We start from the raw sequence: 17,283 nt of genomic DNA on the forward strand, positions 1-17,283 counted from the left end.
GTTGTAACAAGCAAATATTTAATGGCTGACAGTGTCTACAGCCCTTCATTAAAAATATTACATGCAACATTCCCATTAAATACCAAATGAGTGGATCTGGGATGTATTATTCCAGTGGACCAGATGTTCACTGCAAACAAAAACGGTAAAAGGTCTTTGAGCAAATGTATACAAAATAGTGTCCAGTGTATTTACCATTCAGATGGGACGCATTTCAGAGCCCCAGTTTAATAATTGCTAAATATGTAATTAACTGTGTGTTAGAATTACTGAAAGTGACTTTATGCTTTGCTGTCAGGATTTCTGTGTAAAGCACAATTCATTAGTGTCCAATAAATGCACTGAACGACCAGTTCAAATATTTCTTTATTTGAAGTGACTCTTCTGTTCATTTCATCATTTCTTATTAAACATCACTTCAGCTGTTCAACTTAAATGTATTATTGTCATAAAAGCAAATTGCCATTACATTCAATATTTTAAGCAACAAATATATTACATGTCATTAAGTGTGCAGTTCAAGCTGAAACGTCACCTGCTTCCTGCTACTTCCTGAAAATGGCACACAAACTTAAAAATGGGAAAAAAAAAAAATTTTGGATTTGTAATGCAGCCTCTGGAAATAACACAAAGTTTGAGTTTACTGACACATCAATTAAGGCTTATTCATAAATTATATTGCTGAAATTTAATGATGGCATTTCATTTCGTAACATTCTACCTACATTATGTACACTATTTCTTAAGTTTCATGAAGTTTGTGATATAGGTTTATATTTACACTCTCAGCCAACAGGACCCTGTTTGGTTACATGACCCCCCCCCCCCAGCTCAAATAAACAAACAAACAAAAACATATCAAGTTTGTTGGCTAGAACACCAGGAGAATGAGAGTGAGTCAACAAGGTCTGTCATACACTGTACAGAATGGCACACAGGCAAATAAAATCCAAATAGCAGGATGTCTTTGAGAAATCCTCTTGTCACAATTTGCCAGTACTTTTTTAAATAGTTTACCTGGAATATATGGAAATATTCTGCAAATACTGAGAAAATTCAGAATGCACTAAGAGGCATAAAAGAAGCCCTCTGCCCTGACAAATCAATAACATATTTAGGGAACAGTCCACTTTGAATGGAGTAAGTATAATATATAACAATCCTGATTTGTAGTTAGCCTAAAACATTGGACAATGTGTCTTTGCACACGAGGGTGACTAAAGTACAGTATCTCAAATGATGAAAGATGATGCAATACAATTAGGGGCTGGTTTTTGGTGCTAAATTAAGTCTAAAGTCCTTTGCAAAAAGTCTCACAGACACTTGAAAGAAATGACTATAAATTAACTGAGGTTATCAAGAGGAAGGAAGAGGACATTTAAGATTGGATATTTTTCTAGGAAACCAGCCCCAGAATCAGCACACAGAGTAAGTTATCTTTACAAAGTTTGGGGGTTAAGCTGTTTTTACAATATTTTCTTTATATAGTGCGCAGATACTATAGCCTTTTCTTTGAGACACGTGATTATAAATCTGTCCAGTCTAGGCTACATTAAGGTTTAAACTAAAGTCCGTCAAAAGTCTGCAAAGAACATGCTGATCACTCTGATACAAAACATGAAAAACCTCTTTTTTTTTTGTTTTTGCTTTTAGAGCTGTGTAGGTGAAATTTTCTTTGTACACAAAATTTACCCAAGAAACACCACGTCCTGCTTAAATCTCCTTTAAAGCCACAGTTGATTATACAAATAGTTGCGTCACATATACTGGAAAGGTAAACTACCATTCCGGGGGCCTTTATTCACAAAGCACTTTTCATTAATGTATCAAAATAGGACTGAATGTCTCGTCATTGGCTGAAGCGAAGCCCAAACCAACTTTTAGCAGGTTGGTTTATTTTGGTGGTTCAGTGCAGTTTGAAGCACAAACTCGTCGTGACTGATCGGACCCATTGGATCTGTACAACACTGTCATCACCATTGTAAAAACTGACCTATATGATAAAAATGAATTCAATCAATGCATAAAGGCAAATGCAGTTTGTATAAAATGTCAGAAAAATGCCCCAGTATGACAACAAACAATTCTTTACTGAAAGATTAAAAAAACATTGGCAAACTGAGAGCAGATATTGCTTTAGTTTCATAATTCAATATTAATGTTACAAAAGTTTGAGGTTTCCAAGGATTTTAATACTTGTCATGTCCAGTGAACGGCTGGAGTAACATGATTGCTTGGAGTTGGTGTGCTTTTAGCTCCACTGAAGTAACTTAGCTGTTATGTTTCTGTGTGTACATTTCAGGATATTCTGACATTGATCAAACTTTGAATCTGAGAGGCAAACAATCAGTTCTGAAGGACTAACTTTTTGATGGTCAACATACTCAGTGTGTGATCAGAGGAAAGGCATCCAGTGGTCTCTGTTAGGATAATTGTGCAGTAAGCATGCTAATGCTGCACATCCTCTTTGTCACACACTGGTTAAGTTTTTTTTAGAGCCACACATTTTAGGGCTTGCATGTCCTTTAACATCTACTTAGACAGCACTATGAATTATCATCAAATAAACTTTTTAAAAGTTCTAAGTGAAATGGACAATGTCACTTAAAAACATACTAATTGTTCAGCTTGTTGTTTAGGAGCAACTACTATCTATAAAGGCTTTGTGAATATGGCCCCTGCCCTTCTTCTACCACAGCAGCTGTCCAGATGAAAGAGTGCTGTGTAGTCTAAAAGGGTTGACAAAACCCCCTTGGTATCACACTTAGTTTCGGGCCAGCTCACTGCGTTTGGTAGCCAGCCATGCTGAAGTTGGCCAGGTTGGACATGACTTGACCGGGCTGGGCTGCAGCCTGAGCAGATGGAGATCCAAAGCTTCCCATCCAGGCTGGTGACTGGGACTGCCTGCAAAGACGCCACAAATATGCAGCTAGTATGACGGTGCTCACTGCGTGCAAAGATCAGCTGTGTTGTAAAATAAATCAATAATACATAATGCACAATAATACTGAGTAAAAACTCACTCTACTCCAAATCCTTGCTGGTTCCAAGTCTGACCGTACATGCTGTAGGAGGGAACTTGCCACCCATTGGTTACATACTGTCCATACTGCTGCTGTGGATTCCCATAGAGTTGGTTCCACTGCCCCCACTGACTGTACTCAACCTGTGTGGGACACGAACAGTGAGGAAAAAGTGAACAAATATCTTAACTGCACAATTACATATTTTCTCTGTGTTCAATCAGGAGTAAATAATATTACAAATACTCCAAGAAATCAGTTTCAAAAATTAGAAATTTACCCTTTTGTAAAGTCAATTTTAGTCTGTTAGTCGATTATTTCAGTCTGCAAACATTTCTTGGAATCTGTAAAAATATTTTTATTTCCGGTTCATAGTTCTGGCTAAAAAGCAAGACTCTTCCAACAGCATTAATCCATCCAATCCAAACTTTGCTGACTCTGGTCAGTCTGGAGACCTTTGCTGAATGTTATTCTTCCCATCTCTCCACTCATTTCCTCTGACTGTCTGATATCTAATAAAAAGTATACATGTTTATTCATTCTATCAAATCTCATCAGTTTAATTATGAGTGGTGTTTTCCCTACCTGCTGTGGATTCTTTGCCATGTCAGGAGATTCTTTACCCCAGAAGCATTTCACTATGTGTCCTTCAATGACTGTGCCATTGACTGAAACGATGGCATGGGCAGCACTGTCATGGGAGGAAAACCTTAAAAGGAAACAAGCAGCTTAGCAGTCACATTTATTAAACAGCGTCTCCATCAGGCAATTCGGAAAATTAACTGGAATAAAAACATTGAGCTCACTGATGCCCTCATAATAGCAGTGAGCTGAAGACAAACAGAACAGGCCACAGTCCAGTGACTCATGCAATGTGCTTTTGTTGACATCTAGAGGACAAATACTGCAATGGACTGAAGCACTACCTGATGAAGGAGTATCCTTTCTCTGGGAAAACTCGGACTTCCATTATTTGACCAAACGGTGAGAAGGTCTGTCGCATTAGGTGTTCTGAAAGAAACGGAAAAAGGTCACTGTGGTGAGCTTTTTCAGGAGAGTGTGTGGGAAGTATTAAGACCACTGTTGCAGTGTGACTAAGGGTTGTAACGATCCATCTGTAGAGCACATGACACTTGCCTGATAGTCCTGACTGGATCCCTCCACAGTACACAGTACAGTTCTGTGGACTGGACTGTGTCACTACGTCATCAAACCTCAGATGCTTCGAGCCATCTAAAATAAAAACAATGTTTGTGAAGGGGTGTTCCAACGTTGACACACAGTGTTTAAACAATGCTTAAAGTCAAACCTGAGTCACATCTGTGATCATCTATGATGAAATGACCTACAAGTGAATTACATGAAAGACAGCATGGTAGGTAGGTATGGCCCTTAAAGTGATGACATTTTCTATCTTGTTTGGCCGTTCTTGCTGAGAAAAATGAACAGTGAAAGCTTCTGCTTAAGGAATACTGTCGCATTAACGAAACCTGGATACTTGCATACTTGGTCAATATTCTCCCTCATAATTTGAGAACTAAATTTTCCTTTGAAGACCCTGCACACGCATACTACTGTTTTCACTTTTCAGAACTACACTGGACATTACATGAGGCCGCCCGCCTCCATGCACCAATGAGAATAAGGTACAATCTGTCAAACCCTGTCTGGTGCAACAAAGCTAAGAGGACAGCGAGGAGGATGTTGGACACAGTCTGCACCCACCCACTTGCTCACATATGCTTTTTAGCCCACCTCCTGTGTGGTGTGCAAAAAAGCAGGGGGAACAGGAAATAGCGTGGGTTGGATTCTAAACATTAAGTGGGGGAGCAAGCAGAGCTAGTGTACTAACAACAGTCCATCAAGTTGTTGATTATACAGGGTTTTATCTAATATTTTACTGTCATCATGCTCTGTCATGGTCCTTACACTCACTGCAGCCAAACAGCATCTCTCCCTCTCTGCTGCTTGTATTATTTCACCATTCAGTAATGAAACTACAACATAAACAAATACATTTTCTGAATGAACGGTCAATGTGGGTGTACAATGGATGCGCAGAGCCTTTAAAACTTACTGTCCTGGGCACTCTTTGGAGCCGGTGGTTTACGTGTCGCCCAGTTGGTCCTGATTTGGCGTCCTCCAAGCCACTGTCCCCCCATGTTAATGATGGCATTCTCTGCATCCTAGAAATCCAAATCAAAGATAGTTAACCTTTTGGATTATATGACTCTGTAAAGTTTATTAGAGACAATCAAATCCAATATACACATTACTGCTTTTAATCTAAATAATACTGAAACTGGTGATAGTAGACAAGACGCTATGTAATGTTAGATGATGTAAGTTGTGACTATAAGTTCAACTATGATTAATTATACTGCAATTACTGTAAATGGATTAAAGTAGGATAATAAACAGAAAATAGAAATAACCTTCAGTCTGTGTTCTTGCACTGGAGCCTTACCAGTTTGTTGTAGAAGGACACAAATCCATACCCCTTTGATTTGCCTGTCGTCATGTCCTTCACAACACGGGCATCCCTGGAGGGAGACGTGAAAACAACTTCAGTGCACTTTACAGTTTAAATGCTTCAAACTAAAAGGAACCACGCAAAACACACTGAACTGTGAATCCTCTACACTGTCCTACATTAATGTACATTAGCTATAATGACCTTGCACTGAGCACTGACTCCAAATCTAACTTCAAAGCAACACTTGAAAACAAAAAAACAAGTACAAATACATGCAGCCTACACTATTGTTTTTAAATAATCTCAGATGTATTAATGTGTCCTTGCCACTAGAGCACCACTTGTCGTTCAGTCTTCTCAATAGCAGGCTACTGACTTCAAAGTCACAAAAGGAACAGATTATATGGATTACCATGCATTCTTAAAATCTGCTGTTGGTGCTCTTCCTACAAATAGAAATATATAGAAAAAATATCAAAAGAGGAAAAAGGAATTAAAAGGCATACATGGCCTGTTAACAGATTTCTTTATTTTTCCTGGTCAATTCTTTACCACCAATATGGAGTATGGACTTTGGGGAGCTGCAAATTTTGAGAAATTGACATTTTCAGAAATTTTGGAAGAGGATCATTGCACTACAAACAACACTATGCAAATCAAAATGAGACAATTTAAACATAGATTTAGAGGAATACATTGACTAGTTGAATTGGTTAATCTAAGCTACATCATGTTAACACATAGCATCTACAAATAAAGACATATGGAAAGAATGGAATAAATAGAGAAAAAAAACTACATCTGAGTCTCCAGAGTGCACAGTTCCTTGCTGTTAGCCTTCAAGCTCCTGTCCAATCCTATGAGCATTTCTGTAAAATAACCAAAGTGCTATTACTTCACTGAGACCCACAACTAAAAGCTGTTCAGGTTCATACACACAGCTTACATTTAGCTGACATACAGTTTACTTACCACACCCCTAAATATGCAAAGAAAAGCAAGAGTAGGCTAAAAACTGACACTTACGTCATAAAAACAGAGAGACACAATACAGAGACACATAACTGCAATAAAGCACTTAACAATTCAAATCAGGCTGTTCCAACCTGTTAAGGGTTGTATTTAAAAACAAAGCATGATGGTAAGAGGTTCAGTCCATTCTGATGATTACTTTTAAGTGATACTTAAAATCATGTTGGTCCATCATCAACTATGTTTACATGCATGGATGTAGTGTCGTTTACAGGTGTCATGAATTTGACAAAGAATACATCAAGAGAGAACAAAAATGAAGTTGTTCTCCTGATCGGTAACCATCTCCATTGACTTCTACAGATTGCGTCTCACAAGAGATAACTTGGGTTTCCGTTTGTGTTTGTCTTTTCGCAGTATACATTCAGAGTTAAAGCATAAAATTCCCCAAACCTGCTCATCTATCAGTCTGTCTACCTAATCATTTCTTGTCTCAAAGAAGGTGTAATACAGCACAAAACAATCAAAAACAGTGGTATGCATCAGTACAGATGCTCTATCAGAGGTCTAGGACTTATTGTGTAATGCGAGCAGCCACAATTTATATTACTGAGCACATATTCATCATTAACGAGTTACTCATGAGCATATTTGTAGCATATTGGCTCTTGTTATTATAAATCACTTATTAATACCTTATTCTGCATGACCACATCCCATACAACCAATTACTACTAAAATAAGACTTTTACCTCAATAACCTCATAATTACTGCTTGATGGTAAGTAAGTAAGTTGTTGTACATGAATTGTAATTTTAATAACCTAACCCTAACCCCTGAACCCTCAGCGTAAGGCATTAATAGGTGCATTATGATGACTAATAAAGAGACAATATGCTATCACTATGCATTCTAATTATCAACTAGTTCACGGTGAATATGTGTACCTTGATTTATAGTGTGACCATGCAAGAAAGGGGTTAAGTTGAAGTTAATGATAGGCCCCTTAATCGCTTGGATATCAAGGTATCCCATTGTTTCATATGATTTCAAACCATTGTTTTAATCCCACAACAAAAGATGTAGCTCGTGAACTGTGAAGAAGGAACAATAACCTTCAGGATGTCAGCTGCTGTGGGTCAGTGTATCAAAACTGTCAAATGTGTGAATCGAATAACATTTTCGTATTTTCAGTTAAGTCTATACCCATGTTTTATGCATGTAAACACGGTCACTGATGGTTGTGTCAGAGCATAAGGATTTTTATCATGAAGAATATTGCCCAACTTTAGAGAAACTGACATGCTTGCATTGTTGCATTTAAATTATTATACTGCAGATAAAAAAACACCCTTTAAAGTGAAGACTTACGAGATTTTCCCAAAGGGTGCAAATGCAGCCTTGACATCCTCAGTGGTAATCTCAGGGCTCAAATCACCCACAAACACATGGAAGTGATCTAGAGTGAAACCCAAGACAAACAAACAAAGGAAAGAAACCATTTACTATCCTCTGGTAAGATCTGATTTCAGCTAATTAGAAAATCCGTAGGTGAACACTTACTGGATGTGTCTTTCTTCTGGCTACTTGGAGTGGTGGCCCAATTTACTTTGACCTCCTGAAAGCAGGGAATTCACAGAGAACCTCAGAGAACCTTATGAGAACCTCAGAAACGACAGTTTCTACACAACAAGCAAGAATCACAGGGGACTTCAGAAACAGTGGAGCCACTGAGCTTTGCCTTAACTTCAGACCAGACAGTCCTACCTTTCCTAATATCTTCCTCCCGTTCATGGCTGCAAGGGCTGCCGCCGCATCTCTGTGTTCAAAGAACTCCACAAAGCAGTAGGGGTCATTGCTTGTATGCTGCAATGGCAAAGTCAAGCACAAGAGTTCAAAAGGTTAAAAATCACTGCTATCTTAACTTAATGTTCTTCAGTTCTTCAAGCGTTAGGCGAAACGTGGGATGTGGGATCTCCCCAGATGTGAATGGCAGGACAGGGGTCATAAAAAGAAAGAAATACAGTCAGATAAAGTTAAATAACATTGACTGCTTACCTCTGTGATCATTTTACAACTTTTGCAAGGCCCTATCTGGGTGAAGAGTTGCAGAATCAAAATCTCTGTTACATCCCTGGAGAGGTTTCCCACATACCTGGAGAGGAAAGGAGTTTCATTTACTGAAAGCTTTTACAGTTTCCTCCAGGTAACCATGAGGTGGTAAAGATCATGATGAAAAATGGACCCACAGACATCTTATTTCGCCTGTTAAGGCTACTTTCTGGTTGGTGATAATGAGTTTTTAAATTAGGTTGTTTACATTACCCAGCTTGTCTGCGTTACAGCAACGTTACAAGCTAGCCCAACGTTAGTTACAGCTAATGTTGGATAACTGCCGCTGTTAACGCTTACATATTACCAACAAGTATTAAATCAGTGTTATTATTCAACGTTGTGTTAACAAGCCTAGTGTTAGTGGAGCATTAAATAGTTACACTGTCTGTCTGTATACACCAGGTTTGTGTAGACTGCGGGTAACTAGCTAAGTTAGCCGCCGGTTCCCGACGTTAGCTTCGGTAACGATATCTAATGCTGCCGTTAGACACTTAAAATTACTCACAGGGTTTTGGGGTGGCTTTCGTCGTCCATGGCCGATGCTGACGATCACCAGGCAGGCGTTTGGTACTAGCTAGTTAGCAGACGTTAACCGACTCCAGTGTACGCGGTTAACTACAACAACTAGCTAACTAGCATAGAAGCTAGCTGACCAGGCGCCAGAACATACGTCACGCTGGAGTCCAGAGAGCGTGCGTGCATGCGCGGTTGTGAAGAGGTCAGCGAAAGGTAACAAAACGGCAGTTTTTACATTTTCAACTGTGAATATACAGATTTCTTAAGAATAGCTGTATTGTTAGAGATGACTTTTTATTTAATAACTACAAAGACCCAAATAGCGAACACATTCCGGATTTTTAAATCACATTAAGCAAAGTGTGGAAGTAATTTGCGTAAGAGACTTTTATTTTGAAGTTGAATACAAGGGTACGCCTGTTTTAATCACCGGTGCTCGACAGTTCGTGGTAGTCGCTCGAATCCCGGAGACCTTTCTGGAATCTGAGCTCATATGTTCGCGTCAAGGCTCCAGCGTGAGCACGTTTTGAATAACACATTCATGTTTTAGTTAACAAATTGTATCTTATATCAGTTTTAATATAACTGTATATTTAATAACGTGTAACAAGTGTATTGAGCACTGAGTAATGTATTAAAAGGACAACAAATCAAATTAACATGAGCTCATCTACATTCTAACAGTTTGATTAGTCTGTTCTCCATAAGCAAACAAGGCATAAAATAAATGTTATTTATTATAACATAAATAACACTGAGATTTTTCCAAGCTGGTGGAAGGTGGAGGGGTGTTTGTTTGTTTTTTGGCAACAAATCAAAATTGATAAAAACATCACTGCTTTGTTTTCATTACTGATGAACACTACCAAGATAAATAATCTGACCCATTTTGGGTTAAAATAGACCTGAAGTGTCACATGCCTCTTCTCTCCTTCCTCTTATCACTTACCACCATCAACTAGTACAAACTAAAGGCTAAATTACAGCAATTAATTATCATCAAAAAAGAACAACAGGGATAATAAACCCATACACATACTACATAAAAGTGTATGCGGGGAAAAGGTCTGCTGAATCATGAGTCTTCTGAGGTTGTGCTGAGGCACCCCAGAAAATGTATGTTGCCTGCCACATTGTCATTTCTCAAATTAGCACCGGGGGGCGCCAAAGACAGAAATGTCCCCCCCACCCCCCCACCCCCCCATGGGCTCAATTAGTTTTTGGCAGGTGCTTTTATTTTGCAGTAATTTCATTACAGGACCAATAAGTATGATTTCCCCCGTGTCATTATTAAATACCCATAATATTTCTATCAAAAAACACTGAAGGTTTCTCTCCGGTCACAAGGCTTAGTGCTTCCAATCTGTGTTGAGCAACACTGAGCTCCATCACACTCCCTCAGAGAGGGTTCGAGGCAGGACCAGTGGTTCTAGGAGACATCTCCATTCACTGCTGGTTTCGACACCTGCAAAAGGCAGAGACACTATGAGATATTGTGGAAGCATCATCACTGAATGATGAATCTGATAATCATTTGTCAATGTGATTTATCACTGTATTAATGACTCCACTGACTAAAAGCACCAGTTATTGTATCACATACAACCAGACAATGTTGGGCTGACTAGAACTTTTTCACTGTAAGAAATTAGTTTGTCACTAGTACACACAAGCGCACACACTCTGGGATTCAAGAGAAGTCGCTACAGTATAATAACCTATAAATATCCCTTTAATATACCCATTGAAATGACTGAATTATCCTTCAGGAAACACCTGCATGTGGGAAGTTTGAAAGATAATATTCACAGGAAATGGCTCCGCATACATACTGTACATATAATCCAGGTTTTGTTATTGTCAATCTCCTCACTATCTACAGAAATCAATTGTTTTCAACTGCTATGTCCCAACTGTGTTTGAACATCTCTACAAACCCATGTGGTGGTTTCAGATGATCTCCAGCCAGGTGAGGATGAGTTTACTGAGATTTACTAGTATTTCCTTCATAGTATGAGGCTGGAATGGAGTGGTCCTGTGATTAAGGAAGATCTGTCATCAGAGGTATCACTGTGCCCACATTGTGACTGTATCACACCACCACAGTTACGTAATTGTGTACCAAATCAAAGCAAACCCAGACTGAGTTCCCTTGGACAAGATTTCTCATGTGGGAGTCTGAGTACATCTATTTGGGGAAGCTTTTATTGTGGAAAAAGCTTGGGATTCCCTTGTCCAATACACAGAAAACTACTCTCAAGCTGGGGTCCAGGGATGCACGCTGATTGGGGGCTCCAGGAAATCCCAGGAATATCAGGGTAAAGATTTCCCAGTCGAGCAAGCTGTCACTTTCTCCACAGCTGCAGAAAAAAAATATCCTCCTGACTGGGGCTTCCTGAGAAAAAAAAAAAAAAAAAATGTAATGCAGATTAGAGGTCTGTGTCTATATGGGAGGGGGGGTCTGCGACATGAGAGGTTTGGGAACCCATGCCACCGTATCCAGCGCCGTCCGCCCCCAACATTAACCCTGCTATTTCGAGAAACTTCCAGCCCACTTTTCCACGTCACTTGAAGGAATCTTTAAAGCGTCCGTCGCCCGTATAAAATGTTTCAGTACTCGACAGGCAGCAACATGAACGGCGTGAAGACGCAGTCACCGATCCTGACCATGGCCAGCAATGACAACGAACCTCTCCCCCTCGGATGGGAGGTGAAAATTGACCCTCAGACCGGATGGCCCTTCTTTGTGGATCACAATAACCGCACGACAACCTGGAATGACCCGAGACACGACACGAAAAAGGTAAAGAAAAAAAAAAAAGCGGCGGCGGGATAAAGTTGGTGTGACAGCGTGAACCGCTAACGGCCGCTGCGCTTTGGCGTCGAGCCGCGTCTGGTTCGGTTCGGCTCTGTCGGAGCGGCAAACGCGTTGCGCTACATCACTGTTATATATTAATCTTGTGGACTGGAGGCCTTGTTTGGCCGTCACCTCCCCCTCACAGACAGCTCATAAGCCTATTATAACGGGTGATCTACCCCGTTCTGCTCCCGTGTTATGATCTAACTCTATTATTACTCGATGAGTCACCCTGCAGTATGTAAAGGCTTCCTATGAGCTGCCCAGCGCTTTAATAACGTGTCTTTCATGGTGGGAAAAACTGCGACGTCCATACGTTCACGGTAAACTTTTTCCCTTACAAGGATTGAGGCTGGCCCGGTTCACGTCGGCCTTTGGAGTGAGCTGTGTGACAGAGGCGCATGTCATGTTCAGCTGTGTTTAATACATGCTGTGAAAACATGCAGGTCTGCAGAGGAAACCCGTGGGCTGAAAGCGAGCTTCACAGGCTGCCAACTGGTAATCTTCGGTCTCAGAGATAGACCAAAGTTAGTGGCCCGAAGAATCTGCTAGAAAGACACAGCTGTCAGGGGATAAAATTGGTGCAATGGTGCTGGCAGTGTGCAGTGTCCCATGCTGAAATGGCAGAGGGCAAAGGGTCGTTCACAGCTATTTCATAACTTTTGTCTTAGAGGGGGAGACGCCACTGGCTTACCTATAAATGCGGCTTTTGCTCTACAGGCTTCTGTGTTTTTTAGCCGCTGATCACTTTGCAGATATCTCATCGACAGAGAGCTGAACTATCAGTAGACCTGTTGCTTGTACTCCTCCATAGCTGTCATTGGCAGGTGTTTGTGCTTGTTACACTATGAGAATCATGGCACATGCTTTTTCTACCTTGGCTAATAGAATTTTTACAACAATATTCTCATTTTCTGACATCCAAGAGTGTGTTGATAGTGCCCATGTTATGCTTTATGAAAACGTTTTATTCCCTGTGAGATCACGATCATTGTCCTCCAATAGTAAGTATTTGCTTTTAGGGTGATTATTAGTATTGTATGGATACAAAGTTATTCTGGGATTATATATGTTCTTTTCTATTAGAGTAGACCAGAACAGTTGTGGTCGAAGAAGATTAACACAAGGAGGAAATTCAAAAATAAATCGTTGACTCTTTCTTCCTGGTGAAGTTTGTGGAGCAAAAAGAGTTCTCTCTGTCTGTATGACAGCCAGTGACATGTTATTCTAGAGGTGTGCCAAACTATTGTGAGCAGGATAAGCCAGGAAACCCAGCCAGGTGAGTGATGTCAATCAGACTGTAGAGCAAAATATCAAACACAAAGTGTCTGGCTGGAAATGCACTAAGGTCTACGGTAATCAGCAGTTAATTGTATTTATCAAACACTCAAAGAGGTGACACTTTTGGCATCCCCCTGTGGAAATGTCTCATGTTAACCTATAACCTTTACAATTATCTCAGGGCAGAGAGCACTTTCCCCATTAAAAATCCACTCAATCTTGTTAAAACTATTTGGTTAGCTAAATACTTTCAGATAAGAATGTTGAATTTCTGAAGAGTTTTGGATGTACTTAATTTAAATGTAAATCTTTTATTGGAGGAGTTAGTGCCTACAAGTAATGAAAGTAATGAATAGCTTGGTTAAAAACACTTGCAATGCATTTTGTTACTTTTAATAGTTTTACGACTTCGGTCAAGATCAGCTCACTCAATCACTTAGAATGTTTTCTAATAATTAATAATTGCTAAAGGTTTAGGGGTCATAGTGTCAGTCAAGTTTGTAGTGTTTCCTGTAAATGACATCACTATACTCACTGATAATGTCTAAACTAATTTTGTGGTTTCATTGCTTAATTTTAGTAAAGGAACCAAATTAAAACATCTTCTCAATGCTCAGAGTAATTTTATTTAGTTCTTCATTGTTGTAAAGGCACAATTAGAGGCAATTATACATTTTAAGTTATATCGATATACTATTGGCTGTGTTTCAGGTCAGAGAAGTGTCAGCAAATGGACCCAACATACCACCAGAACCAAGTCCTCAGGAGACGCAGAAGACCTTTGTGAGGGAGATGAAGCACCCCATTCTTCGCCCAGGTTATGTTCCTATCCCAGTCTTTCATGAGGGTGCAGAACTGAGGCAGCAGCAGCATCCATGTTATTCCTACATCCAGCCAAGCACTGCACAGAATATCCGGACAGACGGGCGGACATCTTCCCCCACGCCAGGGCTCCACTGCAGGCCAAGATCACCTTTACATGGACCTTCAGACAACTGCTCCACTGAGCCTGGAAAGGCCAGCTCGCCTGTTTCTCAAACACCAGAGGTTGGACTTTGAGTAATGAAAAAAAATATGAGTCTGTGCATGATGCAGTATTGTATGATTTCCCTGCAGAAATGAAGTTACAAAACAAGTTTTATAAGTTAAGTTTTCCAATGAAAGTGAGTGACCAAATGCTGAATTTTCACTGTTTCAATTTTAATTTAATTTCAAGGTTTACACTGTCCCGCATCACCAACCTTCACGGCCCAGCAGCACTAGTCTTCAAGCAGGTTACATCCCCATCCCGGTGATCCATGAGGGCGGAGGAGGCCAAACGCAAACACAGGCTCAATTAAATCCCTCAGTATACTCTCAGCGCAGCCCCTTCCCCGAGCACCAGCAGCCCTTCCATCGCATTCAGACGGACGAATGGCCTGGCTACTCTGCAGCAATCCAGTCTCCCCGGGAAAGGGCTTCCCCGATACTGCTTCCCCAGCATCGTGATTCTATTCACCTCCCACCTCATGTTAGAAGCCAGTCACCTATTATTACACAGGTGCTGGGAGAAAGACCACAGGTAATTTTATTTTTGTGTGTTTTCACTAGAATTTTTCTTGATGTTCAAAAACATTTGATTTTGACATCAGTATGTGTTGACCCAGATTGTGACTGATCGTGATGACTTCTTTTTAACCTCCAAGGCTCAGCAGCACGTCCTCACAAGAGACCCACCCCAGAGAATTGAGCAGGAACAACAAAGCACTCAACAGAAACCTGAGAACACACAGCTCCCCCAGCCATTGCACACAGAACCTGATGTCCAGAAGCCTCAACAACCTCAACAGTTCCACCAGCCTCCACCTCAGCAACCTCAACAGTTCCACCAACCTCAACCGTTCCACCAACCTCAGCAGTTCCAACAACCTCAGCAGTTCCACCAACCTCAGCAGTTTCAACAACCTCAGCAGTTCCAGCAACCACCACAGTTCCAGCAGGCACCACCTCAGATGCCTCCACAGCCTCAGCATCCTGAACAGTCAATGCCACCGCAGCAACAGTTCCAGCAGCCCCAGAAACAAGAGCAACAGTTCCAGCAACCCCAGAAATCAGAGCAACCACAACAACATACTGCAGATATCACAGTTCAAATACCCCCAAAACCAGAGGCCCAGGACATGACAGCCGTTCCCCCAGAGGTCCCACCTGTAAAGGTAGAGGCTGAACAGGCTGCTCAGTGCCCTATCCACCCAGGCTTGGCTAAGGTACAACAGATAGTCGACCGGGTTTCTAAACTGGAGCAGGAGGTGAAATGTTTTGATGGAAAGAAGAATGATAAGAAATACTTGTTACTGGAGGAGTTGCTGACCAAAGAGCTCTTAGCACTGGACTCGGTCGACCCAGAGGGTCGTGCAGATGTGCGGCAGGCAAGACGGGATGGAGTCCGACGTGTTCAGACCATACTGGAAGAACTGGAGCAACTGGAGGAACAGCCAGCCAAGCCTGCCAACGAGACCGCGATGGAGGGAGACAACTTGACACAGAAAGGAGAGCCCAGCATGATCACCAAGGAGAATGTTGTGCTGGCAAAGGAGATATCATAATGACTGCACACTTCATAATCAAGAGGAGAGAGGGATTACCTGCTGTGTATTTGATGGTGAACAAGTTTGCTCCAGCTAACTCTCCTCCTCCTCTATCTACAGCATTTGTGGAAGTTGCATGCATTGATTAACACTGTTGGTATTTCCTGCCATTCAGCACATAATTGATGGTAGCTCAGTGCAATCGTGTTTTTCAAGCCAATGTTGTTGCCTTCTATGTTGTGCCAATGTCTTCATAAAAAGACAGCTGTCATGATCAAGATGTTGACGACGATTTCTAGTCAAATTAAAGTTTGAATAAGAGGCCTTTATCAATAAATGGAAGAAAAGTAGAAGTATTTTCTTAAGAAATGTGTGTTGCCTTTTGTCTTGATCAAATGTTATACAAAGCTTTTCTTAATCCAGTCAGTACATCAGTTAGTACATGAGTGCAAACATTGGGGCTTTAAAGCAGAACTTGCTGCAAAACTCAGTCAACAGAGAAGCATTTCCCCCTTTATTGCCACATGGCCACGTTGGAGCTGCTTTGTCACAGAACACAGTGAATATGTTAATTAGATGCTGCTTTTTGGTGCATTACTGATTTTGCCGTCTTAGCACTTTGCCATCATTGAAATGTATCATGCTGAAAGATCAGCGGCACTTCATTTGAAGTATATAAGTTACACAAGTTTTGATTGATGTGTTTGAGTGTTTGTATGTGCATTGGTTTACTTGTTCTTTCAAAGCATTATATCAGTATTTATATCATTATATAGTATTTTGCTACATTTATGAATGTGAAATGACAAATGGAGGTCAGATTTGTATCTTTCTTGAGATGTGAGAGACAATCAGCACTGTGCACGGTGCTACTGAAGAATCACAGTTTAAGATGATCAGAATGTTCTTGTGTAACTACCACAGCCACAATCTGTAATAACACTAACACTAAAGTGGCCTAAAAGCCTTAGAAATGCCAACAGTGAGAAAATTCCCAATTCATAAGCAGATGAAGTGCTAGAAAACATCAATCTGTCCATTGCAAATTTCTTTTTGAGATTACTCAAATTGTTTGTGTTGTAATTTGTCACTATAACGTGATCATGATATATCTGTACGTAAGGGTCGCTGTCTAACACCTTTACAGATTATGGATTGTGGCTTAGTGTTGATCACAGTTTATGAGTAGCAGGCTGATGCATTGTTGAAAGCAAGTCACATTGGTATGGTTGAAAATAAAATGTGTTTGACACAGATTTTGACTTCAGTTGCCATGGATTCTTCAAAGTCAGAACCTATCTTACATTTATATTATTATTATTTATTTATTTATTTAGGAACTTGTTAGTGTGAGATTTAGGGTTAGTCTTTTCTATAGCTTTTTTTTTAGGGACATTGGATGTAATACGTTCTTTAACTCTCTCTCTCTCTCTCTCTCTGTGTGTGTGTGTGTGTGTGTGTGTGTAGTATTCATA

General features: G+C 40.4%; 2 protein-coding genes across 8 annotated transcripts; one reads left to right on the plus strand and one right to left on the minus strand.

Moving 5' to 3' along the window:
- Positions 1-348: 348 nt before the first annotated feature.
- On the minus strand, positions 349-11,564 carry tial1 (TIA1 cytotoxic granule-associated RNA binding protein-like 1). 5 transcript variants are annotated; one of them, XM_076742372.1, is made up of 14 exons: positions 11,041-11,564; positions 9,093-10,568; positions 8,531-8,627; positions 8,240-8,338; positions 8,036-8,090; positions 7,844-7,931; positions 5,912-5,945; positions 5,491-5,566; positions 5,101-5,209; positions 4,161-4,256; positions 3,950-4,034; positions 3,609-3,732; positions 3,024-3,166; positions 349-2,904 (listed from the first exon to the last, which is right to left on the minus strand). In XM_076742372.1, the coding sequence occupies exons 6-14, from the start codon at positions 7,878-7,880 to the stop codon at positions 2,781-2,783; spliced, it is 828 nt and encodes a 275-aa protein (XP_076598487.1). In that variant the 5' UTR covers positions 7,881-7,931; positions 8,036-8,090; positions 8,240-8,338; positions 8,531-8,627; positions 9,093-10,568; positions 11,041-11,564; the 3' UTR covers positions 349-2,780. The 5 variants fall into 5 exon arrangements, 4 of the variants coding, with proteins under 4 accessions (XP_076598487.1, XP_076598486.1, XP_076598491.1 ...); XM_076742371.1 differs by lacking the exon at positions 5,912-5,945; XM_076742376.1 differs by lacking the exons at positions 5,912-5,945; positions 7,844-7,931; positions 8,036-8,090; ... (2 more) ...; positions 9,093-10,568; positions 11,041-11,564 and adding exons at positions 6,006-6,080; positions 6,299-7,832.
- A 144-nt stretch (positions 11,565-11,708) lies between these two features.
- Positions 11,709-17,064, plus strand: bag3 (BCL2 associated athanogene 3). Of its 3 annotated transcripts, none has more exons than XM_076742368.1 (4): positions 11,709-11,906; positions 13,953-14,288; positions 14,458-14,802; positions 14,927-17,064. In XM_076742368.1, exons 1-4 carry the CDS (start codon positions 11,709-11,711, stop codon positions 15,824-15,826), a joined length of 1,779 nt encoding a protein of 592 aa, XP_076598483.1. In that variant the 3' UTR covers positions 15,827-17,064. The 3 variants fall into 3 exon arrangements, with proteins under 3 accessions (XP_076598483.1, XP_076598485.1, XP_076598484.1); XM_076742370.1 differs by lacking the exon at positions 11,709-11,906 and adding an exon at positions 12,187-12,283; XM_076742369.1 differs by lacking the exon at positions 11,709-11,906 and adding an exon at positions 12,317-13,239.
- Positions 17,065-17,283: the final 219 nt, after the last annotated feature.

This window comes from Chaetodon auriga, chromosome 11 (genome assembly GCF_051107435.1).
Source record: "Chaetodon auriga isolate fChaAug3 chromosome 11, fChaAug3.hap1, whole genome shotgun sequence".
NCBI classification, from domain to species: Eukaryota; Metazoa; Chordata; class Actinopteri; order Chaetodontiformes; family Chaetodontidae; genus Chaetodon; species Chaetodon auriga.

Excerpts from the sequence above, each read along its gene's own strand:
- tial1 (XM_076742371.1), bottom strand. The coding sequence starts at position 9,121 with ATGGACGACGAAAGCCACCCCAAAACCCT. Across the intron at positions 8,628-9,092 it reads GAAAGCCACCCCAAAACCCT|GTATGTGGGAAACCTCTCCA; the intron begins GTGAGTAATTTT and ends TTTCCTCTCCAG. Across the intron at positions 3,167-3,608 it reads TGGCAAAGAATCCACAGCAG|GTTGAGTACAGTCAGTGGGG; the intron begins GTAGGGAAAACA and ends TGTCCCACACAG.
- bag3 (XM_076742368.1), top strand. The coding sequence starts at position 11,709 with ATGTTTCAGTACTCGACAGGCAGCAACATGAACGGCGTGAAGACGCAG. Across the intron at positions 11,907-13,952 it reads CGAGACACGACACGAAAAAG|GTCAGAGAAGTGTCAGCAAA; the intron begins GTAAAGAAAAAA and ends GCTGTGTTTCAG. Across the intron at positions 14,803-14,926 it reads TGCTGGGAGAAAGACCACAG|GCTCAGCAGCACGTCCTCAC; the intron begins GTAATTTTATTT and ends TTAACCTCCAAG.